Source organism: Acanthisitta chloris, unplaced genomic scaffold (assembly GCF_000695815.1).
Source record: "Acanthisitta chloris isolate BGI_N310 unplaced genomic scaffold, ASM69581v1 scaffold3792, whole genome shotgun sequence".
NCBI classification, from domain to species: Eukaryota; Metazoa; Chordata; class Aves; order Passeriformes; family Acanthisittidae; genus Acanthisitta; species Acanthisitta chloris.
Genome location: NW_008662011.1, coordinates 10,535 through 19,877, shown reverse-complemented (window position 1 = coordinate 19,877; position 9,343 = coordinate 10,535). Strand labels below are relative to the sequence as shown.

The window sequence follows — 9,343 nt, the reverse complement described above, 5'->3', positions numbered from 1 at the left end:
GCCAGCGGCAGGTGAGGCCATGTCTCCTGCAGTGCGGCACGTGGCTTCCCAGGGCTTAGCGTGGCACAGCTGGAGCACTGCAGCTGGCGCTGCTGGGTGGCAGGGACACACTGCAGGGGCTGGGACACACTGCTCTGTGTTAGCAGTGAGGTAGCTCAATCTGGGCAGGAGCCCTCATGTGCAGAGTCACAGGTGACCCAGGCATGGTCCCTGTGGCAGGACAGCCAGAGTCCCGAGCGTTTCCAGCCACAGCTACCCAGGGTGACTAAAGCCATTAGCCTTTCCTTGTCTGGCGGTTGCCTGCATGAGATGAGCGTGCAGGGTCTCTGCAGTGGGCAGTGCTGGCACGTGCCATGGGCTGGCTGGCCCCATTGCTGAGCAGGGAGCTGCAGTCCTCTCCCATGCATGGCCTGGCCTGGAGCCATCACTCCCACCCTAATCTCTGCCTCTGGACTCTCTCTGAAAGAAGCTAAGACATGGTGAGGCTGTGAGCCAACAGGCCCAGGGAAGGTCTCCACAGCCCCCCACTCATGACTGTGATTCCTGATGCTCCTCATGGGAGGGAGAAGGTGGGAAGAAGCTCGTGGAGTTGGCCATAGGGATGTGGGAACCTGTGGCTTTGTGTGTGCATTAAATACTAATGTCCTTGCTGATATTTGAAGCCCAGGATGGCTCCGACTCAGACAGATCCTGCTGGCCTGTCTCCTCTGCTCTCACGGCCAGACTGCGGCGACTTGTCACTGTCTACCAGCGCTGCAACCGCAAGGAGCTGCCTCCCCGCGCCGAAATGCTGGTGCCTGGTAACCATGGCTACTGGCTGCAGGATGAGATGTTCCGGAGAGCCTCCGAGATGGACTCGGTGAACAAAGAAATGCAGAAAAGGTAATGCAGCAGAGGGGTCTTCCCAAAGCTGATTTAGCCCACTTGAACTCTTTGCCCCCTAACCCAGGTGAATGTCAGGACCTTCGGTGCAGCTGACTGCCCAGGTGCTGGAGTCATGTGGGTCCTTGCTGGGCAGGGAATGCTGCTCCCAGCCCTGGGAGCCTCATGGCTCCAGCAGCCAGCCCAGCTGGGGAGCAGCCTCCACTGCAAACTGGGGCTTGTGGGTAGCAGCTGATGACACTGAAAGAAAGCAAGGGGACAACTCTTCAGGGTCAAATCCAGTGTCTGTTGGGCCGGGGTCACCCCCAGCCCCAGCAGAGCGGGTGCCGCTGGGCAGAGTTGTGCCCTTGGGACACACTGTGCATAAGGGTGACAAATGAGCTCTGTCACAGTCCACGAGCGAAGCCTTTCCGCCCCTTGTGGCTCTCGTGCCGCTGCCTTTGCCTCCTGCTCACGACCTCGGTAGCCCAGTGGTGACGTGTCCTGGTTGCACTGTGCTCCTGTTTCATTTGTGTCCCAGTAAGTGGAAGGATGTTGGGACTGTCCTGGCACCCCAAGTAGCTCTCTGCAGAAACAGAAGGGTGTGCACAGGGTGGCACTGATGCCGTTGCTGCCAGTCCCCAGTGCAGCCCTGGCACTGATCACCAGCCCTCGATAGCTTTGTCTCTGTGAACCTGTCCCCACAGCAGGACCCCACGTAACCACATGGTATCTGTGCTGCCCTGTGCTCTGTTCATGGCCTCCCCTGTGTGGAGGCTGCTCCAGTCCACCTTCCCTTTCCCCTTCTTGTGGATTTCTTCCAGTTGTACCATCCCCTCTGCAAGGTGGGGACAACAGTTGTTGTGCTGTGGACACCACAGCAGCCTGGTGTCTCCTGCTCTGTAATTCTCTAGGATTTGGGGTGGGACGTATCCTTACAGGAGTTTCCCACAACACTTTAATTTGAGACCTTTCAACAAACTCACTGTTGGGCTCGTTGGTTTGGATGATTAATGTAACTAACTCCTGTCAGGGAGTTGGAGAGAGCCATGAGGTCACCCCTGAGCCTCTCCTCAAGGCTAACCAAACCCAACTCCCTCAGCCCTTCCCCGTGTGCTCTGGCCCTTTCCTGCCCTCGCTGCCCTTGGCTGGACTCGCTCCAGTGCCTCAATGGCCTTTTTGCAGTGAGTGCCCAAAGCTGAGCACAGCACTGAGGTGTGACCTCCCCGGTGCTGAGTCCAGGGGGATGATCACTGCCCTAGTCCTGCTGCCTCACTGGTCTTGATCCAGGCCAAGATGCCCTGTGCACACTGTTGGCTCCCACTGAGCTGCTGTCCCCAGCACTCCCAAGTCCTTTTCTGATGAACAACACCCCCCAGCCTGGAGCTGCATGGGGTTTCTGTGATGCAAAAAAGGGACGCACTTTGTTACTGGGACACTTAGAGCAGCAAACCCAAGTCCCAGTTTCCCTCTGGAGGAGTCTGGATGAGAGCTGTGTCTGCAGATCCTCCCTTTCTAGTTCCTGGTACAGAGAGTTGGCCTTTCCATGGAGGTGGTGAAAGAGCTTGATGTGGCAGGAAGCAAGTACGTGGGATAGGTTTGTGCCTCCACCAAAGCTGCTGGAGGCTGTGCCCCATCAGCAGCACAGCCCAGAGCTGTGCTCAGGGGTTTACTGAAAGAGCCAAGAGGGTTTTTCAGCAATGAGCTGAGAGCCAGAGGATCCATGACCTCTGCCTCTCCTCCGTGTGGCAGACAGTCTCAGGTTGTGATGGTCTCCCCAGTGTGCTCCTCCTGACACCTCCCCCCAGACTGGTGGTCAGTAACTAGACAGTGCTCTCTGAGGCTCTCTGCCTGGTGCCTTGACTGTGTGGGCCCAGAACATGTCTCAGTGGTGTTCCTGTCTCATCCCTGCCCCACAGGTGGACCAGGAGGGAGCAGGCAGATTTCTACCGCACTGTCTCCTCCTTTGGGGTTGTCTATGACCAGGAGAAAAAGATCTTTGACTGGACCCAGTTCCGAGCCATCTCTCGCCTGGAGAAGAAGACAGATGAGAGCCTGGAGAAGTACTTCTACAGCTTCGTGGCCATGTGCAAGAATGTCTGTGGTCTCCCTCTGTGGAAAGAGGATGGTGAGTGGAAATCACATGGCCTATGGAGGGGTAATGGTAGGTCTGTATAGAACTGGTCCCACTGCTCTTGTGGAGCAGGAGAGCAAGGGAGGAGTTTCAGGGACAGTTGGAGGCATGGAGATGCCAGGCAGGCTGTAGGCTTGCAGCAGTCACATGCATTTCTGGCTGCCTTGTTCCCACTGTGTACTGCCTCCCCAGCACAGTGGGAGGGCAGAGCAGCCCTGTGGGCTCCAGCCCCTGCTCTCACAGATCTCTCCAAGCTCTTGCAAGAAATTACAACCAATTTTATCCAAGACAACAACCTCAATATATGACAGAGGACCAGAGAAGCAGCACACACATCTCCATGCTGGAGCTGTGGTTGTCTGGGTGAGCTGTGTGGCTGCTTTCGCTCTGAGCATGTCTCTGCTGGCACTGGACAGAGTCTCCTCCATGCCCATGCTGACTGTGGAGCTCTGCTGCAGGGTAAAAGGAGGCTGAACCCACCACAGGAGGCTTGGGGAGCATGGCCAACACACAGGGCATCCGTTTACATCAAGTGCTCTGCAGAGACCCTGCATTGGCAGGACACGGCAGGTGAAAAGCTGCTTGGGGCCTGTTTAAGCACAAAGCGATTTGGTTCCAGCAACAGCAGAAAATGTTTTGCCTCAGACCTGTCAGGGGGTCTGGTCTCAGGCACAGTTCCTTGTGTGTGTGTGAGCACGAGCTGCCCTGCCCCGAGAACAGGGCTAACAGAGGTTCAGACCTCCAGGAGCTGCTCTGCCCATAGGTTCAGGCAGCTCCAGCACTGCTGGTGCCGATGTAGCAGAGCTCAGACAAGACTCTGAAATCCTTTGCAGCCAGTGGCACGCTTGATCCCTTGCTGAAGTCAAGGGGTTTTACTCCCCTGTGTCCATTTGGTGGGATGTGACTGGAAGGTGGTGAGACTGGAAACAGAGGCCTCAACAGTGGTTACAAGCACTGCCCCCAGCTCACCTGCAGTCTGAGCAAGGGTTAAAACTCACCTTGCTCATCACTGCCCCTGAGGAACTCTCACCAACCTGTATAATGAGGCCTTGGCTTTGCTGTCCCTGCTGCAGGTCCTCCAGACCCTGACATCTACGTGGAGCCCATCACGGAGGAACGTGCTGCCAGAACCCTGTACCGCATCGAGCTGCTGCGCAAGGTGCGCGAGCAGGTGCTCAAGTGCCCACAGCTCCACGAGCGGCTCAAGCTGTGCCGGCCCAGCCTCTACCTGCCGGTCTGGTGGGAGTGCGGCAAACACGACCGTGACCTGCTGATCGGCACCGCCAAGCACGGCCTGAACCGCACCGACTACTACATCATGAACGACCCCCAGCTGTCTTTTTTAGATGCATACAGGAACTATGCCCAGCATAAAAGAACAGGGCTCCCGGGCCCAGAAACCCTGTGCTGCCTTTACCAGACTAACTCCAAACTCTACAGTTCCCCTCTGTACAGCCAGGTGGACCGGAGCTGTGACACCCTGGAGAATGAAGCTGAGAGTCAGATCAAGCTAGAAACCGTGGACAGCACCATGTCCCAGGCTGGGGGCAGCCCTCCAGACACAAACTGTGAAACGTTCATGTCCGAGGTCCGGGACATCATCTCCAGTAACTACGACGAGAGCTCACTGCCGGAGTCACTGGTGTGTATGATGTATGATGAGAAGGCCTGTCACAGCGAGCAGAGCTCCCTGGCCAGAGACAGTCCAAGCTGCACAGATGTCGGAAGCAGCATTGCCAAACTCTCCGAGGGCAAGCTGGAGGGGGATGAGGATCCGTCCAGCTGCGATGCCGATGCCGTGAGAGAGGCTCCCTTCCTCGAGGGGTTGCAGGTGGGCTCTGACCGAATGGACAATCAGAACGAGGAAGCTGAGCCTTCACCTTCTACCCCTGAAAGCAACCCTTCGCAGAGCATCCCAGCCGAGCTCAGCGAGGCCTTGGAGCAGAAGGGAGCCCTGCCCAGCCCAGCGGCAGGGCTGCCCGAGCATGGCACCATGGAAAGGGTCCTCAGCATGGGGCTCTATGGTCCCAGTCTCCATGACTATGAACTAAAGGTTCCTCCTGAGCAGAGGTTCATCAGTCTGCTGCAGGAGAAAGGAATGGAAGCAAAGTCGGGGCCAAGTCAGAGCCACAGCGAGGAGGATGAGGAGGAAGAAGAGGATGACGATAACTCCGAGGCAGCAGCAGATGCTGTGGAAGGCTTGAGTGGTCCCAGGGCTAGGGCCAGTTGTGACCCTGAGGCTAATGAACTGGGGGCTGAGGAGCAGAGTTCTGGCCTCCCCACACCTGAGGACACTAGCCCAGAAGACGTGAATGGCGAGAGAGAGTCCCTGGGGCTGGGAGAACCTGGGCCAGAGGGCAGGGAGGACCGTGGCTTGGATGAGGAGGGCACCCTGCAGCACTCACCAGGCCAGGCTCAGAGCCAGCCCTTCAGCCTGCCCACACCTCTGCTGGGAGCTTCAGGGGCAGAGCCCCCCTGTGCTGTGGGGGAGGCCTGGGGCCTAGGGCCTGAGGGACAGGCAGGCTGTCCAGAAGCCCCACACCCTGAGCCCCAGGGGGTGAAGCAAGAAGAGTGTGAGAACAGAGATGAGGAGGAAAAAGCCAGCAGCAGCAAGAGCCAAGGTATGGTCCCAAGAGCTACCTCAGCTTGACTGTCACCTCTGGCTGGGGTGGGAGGGACCTGCTGTTCTTGCAGAGCCAAATCTTGGGGCTGCCCAGTCTCTGCAGTGGCCTCCCATCTGCACGACCTGGGGTCCCTCTAGCTGCTGTAATTGGGGAACAAAGGGTTGGGGCATGGCCAGAACTCTCCACCCTGACCCTCAGCAGCCCTTCTGCCATGAGCATTCCTGGCACAGGGCACTGCCTGGCCAGCAGCTCCTTTTAGAAGGGCATGTGCCCACCTCCTCCTCGCCCACCTGGGGTATGGGGGTGGTCAGGGATGGGGGATGCTACAATACAAGCCCCCCAGACTCAGTCCAGGGGAGTGATGACCCTTCCTGAGCAGCCTGGGCCACCTGCCCTGACCCAGGTCTGGTGCTTCTCTTGGTGACTAGCTGGAGAGTGGGACCTTTGTGGAGCCAGCTGGGCACTGGGGTGGGAGGGTGTAAGGAGATGCTCCCACTTCAGGAGGGAGAGAAAACCAGGGTGGTGATGAGTTCTGTTCTCCTTCACTTTCTTAGATGGTCCAGAGAAGTACTTGGAGGAAGAGAGCAAGAGTTCTGCTTCTGTCCTGCCCGGGGAGATCGATGACCTTCAGGATGCCCGGGCACCAACCATTGCCCAGCTGCTGCAGGAGAAGACGCTTTACTCCTTCTCTGAGTGGCCTAAGGTAAGGTTAAAATGAACACTGTATCAAAGTGTTCCTGCATGGTCCTGACCAGCAGTGGCTCACACAGCCCCAGCTCTGCCTTCTGCTCCTCCGTGCATGGCTCCCCACAGCTGCTCTGACTGAGGTGCTCTTGCCAAGCCCCTGTGCCATGGGTATACTTGCCCCCAACTCATTCCCTGCCAAGCTGAGATCTCCTGGGCTGGGTTTGGTTTTGATCCTGAGCTGACATACACTAGTCAGTAGTCATTCTAGTCTCAGCTTGCCACTGTCCAATTCTGCAGGACCGTGTGATCATCAACCGCATTGACAACATCTGCCATGCCATCCTGAAGGGCAAGTGGCCTTCCTCCAGCCAGCAGTTCGAGGCCCAGAGCCTGCTGACAGCCCCAGCTGTGGCCAGCAACGCCGGCAGCAGGAACAGCTATGCTGAGTCAGAGGCTCCTGATCCCAGCTTCAACAACGGGATGTTAATCTCACAGGTACAACAGGTGAGGGGAGCCTGTGGGCAGGATCATGCTCAGGATTCTGGGGTGAGACATTGCCCACAAGTGCTCAGGACTGTCCCAAGTGGGGTGTTTTGGTGCCACTTAGGGTGAATGGCTTAAGCCACTTCGTCCCCTCCCCTGAGGGTCCCTGGTGAGCTCCCCTGCTGTCCTCCTGGGAGGGTGGCTGCTCTCAGCAGCTCCACAGGCTCTGCGACTGTAGAGGTGCTTCCAGAATCTGCTGGAGCACCCAACATGGTCAGAGAGAAAAGGGAACAGTGCCTTGGTACCCCAAAGGAAAGGGTGCAGGAGCAGGCACTGCCCTGTCTGTCCCCAGCTCTCTCACAGCTCCTCTGGCCACTGGACAGAGACAGAAGCTGCTGCCCTGGAGCCCCAGCCTGGCTGCCCTGCAGCTGGTGGAGCAGCCAGGGTTATAGCACCTTGGGAGATCAGAGTGTGTGTGAGGTTGCTCTTGCACCATGCCCACACCAGGAAAGAGTTTTGATGTGCCCAGGGCACATCAAGTGCATCCCTCAGGGCTTCTGTGGAGCAGCAGGAGTGCCTGACCATTAGCTCAGTGCTGGTGTGAAGAGCTGTGGTCCCTGGGCAGAGTGGGAGCAGCTGTAACACTCTCTGTGGCTTTGGCACCCACAGGAAGGTTTCCTGAGCCCTGTCTTTGCAAAGGACGAGCGGAAGCACAGGAGACCCTATGAATTTGAGCTGGAGAGAGATGCCAAGCAGAGGAGCCTGGAGCAGCTGGCAGCAGCCCATGTCCATCCACCCATTGTGCTGAACGGCTGGCGTGAGGCAGCGGTGGACTTGTCAAGAGCCTCTGATGGGTCCCCAGGGAACTCCTCTCCTTTCCCCCTGAACACGAACATGCCCAAATTGGGGACCGTGAATGCCCTTCAGGGCTCCCTGGGCATGGACTTGTCTGGGATCCTACAGGCAGGGTTAATCCATCCTGTCACAGGACAGATTGTAAATGGCAACCTCCGAAGAGACGATGCTGCCATGAGGAGGAGACGGGGCAGAAGGAAAAATGTCGAAGGGATGGACCTCATCTTCTTGAAGGAGAGGCCTCTTCCAACCAGGCTGCAGGTGGGTTGATGCTCCCCCCTTTCACATGGACCCAGTGGAGTCAGCACAGTTTGTTTCACAGCCGAGCTCTCCCCTGTAAGCTCTGCTGCCCATGATACTGTGGGACCTCCCCCAGGAGGCTTGTGCAGGACCAAGCAGGAGCAGATACTACTACAGGGAGGAAGGGAAGTTTTCCTGCTGGTTTGCAAGCACTGGAGTGTTTGAGTCCTGCTAAGCATTATCAAAAGCAGCTGTCCCACCTCAGGGGGTGTTTAGGGTTAGAGAACATGAGGAAAGGTCCTTGACTTTGTTGGAGCTGTGGCTGAGAGCCTATTGCACCCTTTCTGCTTCTAACCTGGGATACACTCAAGGAAGAATGGAGCTTTGGGAGCAAGGCCAACCCCTCTAGACCACTTTTAGGAGTGATCCAAAGGGAAGTTGGTCTTCGGGTGATGAGGATGTTTCCAGTTGAGTTCAGCAGCATCTCCCAGCTCTCTCTGCCCTCCCTCCACTGGTGCTGGGGATTGAATGGAAGTGTAATGTGATGGTGGGTGGTAATTTAAGGAACAGCCACTAGGAATATGTGGATGAATCTGTATGATGGCAGCAGATGACCTGCTTTGGGAGCTGTGCTTCTTGGTGTGCATGCATCACCACATGCTGCTGATGGGCTCTCCCTGCTCCTCCCTCCACGGCAGGATGTTCAGGAAGACCAGTCGCAGCCCCCTCAGACCAGTCCCCTCCCTGATGGGCCAGTTGCTGCTACCTCAACTCCACAGCCAGTCCCAGCTGCAGGCAGCCAAGAGAAGGCTGTCCCGAACAAGAGTCTCCTCGACTGGCTCCGGCAGCAGTCTGACTACACACTCGATGTTCCCGGCTTTGGCACAGTAAGGGTGGCCTTCAGTGGCGTGTGTGTGTGTGTGTGTGTGTGCCCCTCATGTGTTGCCCTTTGTGTCAGGCTTTTTCTAGTAACTTGGCTTGTGGTGCTCACCAGGGCTGTTTGGGAGGTCCATCCAACTGGGCACAGTTCCCCAGACAGCAGCAAAAGGCACTTGCTGCTGGAGAACTCCTCTCCTTTCCTCCTGAACACAAACATGCACAAACTGTGGACTGTGAATGCCCTCCAGGGGTCCCTGAGCATGGACTTGTCTGGCATCCTGCAGGAGCTGTGTCCTGCTGCCCAGGTTCAGTTCTCCAGCTGCCGTGCATCCGTGCACAATGTCTCCAGCAACACCAGAGACAGGGAGAGAATTGGGAAAAGGAATTTGGGGTGCTCAAGGGCTGTCTGTGTTGCTCCTTTTCACCTGGGGTCATTTTAGGCAGTGCTGTTGTATTAAATAAGGTTTCCAGGCAAGAGGAAGCTTCCTTGCTTTAAAAACCAGACCAAAGTGGCTGTGTGGCCATGGGTGTTGCCAGAAAGCAGTGGCACAGAGTGGAGTGCACAGTCTGGTTATTCCTG

General features: G+C 57.0%; 1 protein-coding gene across 1 annotated transcript in view; it reads left to right on the top strand.

Annotated features, from left to right (window-relative positions):
• CHD6 (chromodomain helicase DNA binding protein 6) overlaps positions 1–9,343 on the top strand; it is a gene marked incomplete at its 5' end in the record, with an annotated part of 41,674 nt that overhangs the window by 27,025 nt on the left and 5,306 nt on the right. Inside the window, 8 exons of the mRNA XM_009070418.1 lie at positions 231–238; positions 668–882; positions 2,781–2,989; positions 4,069–5,616; positions 6,174–6,322; positions 6,604–6,810; positions 7,459–7,905; positions 8,583–8,771. Of these exons, the coding sequence (XP_009068666.1) occupies positions 231–238; positions 668–882; positions 2,781–2,989; positions 4,069–5,616; positions 6,174–6,322; positions 6,604–6,810; positions 7,459–7,905; positions 8,583–8,771 (2,972 nt within the window). The remainder of the gene's footprint in view (positions 1–230; positions 239–667; positions 883–2,780; positions 2,990–4,068; positions 5,617–6,173; positions 6,323–6,603; positions 6,811–7,458; positions 7,906–8,582; positions 8,772–9,343) is intronic.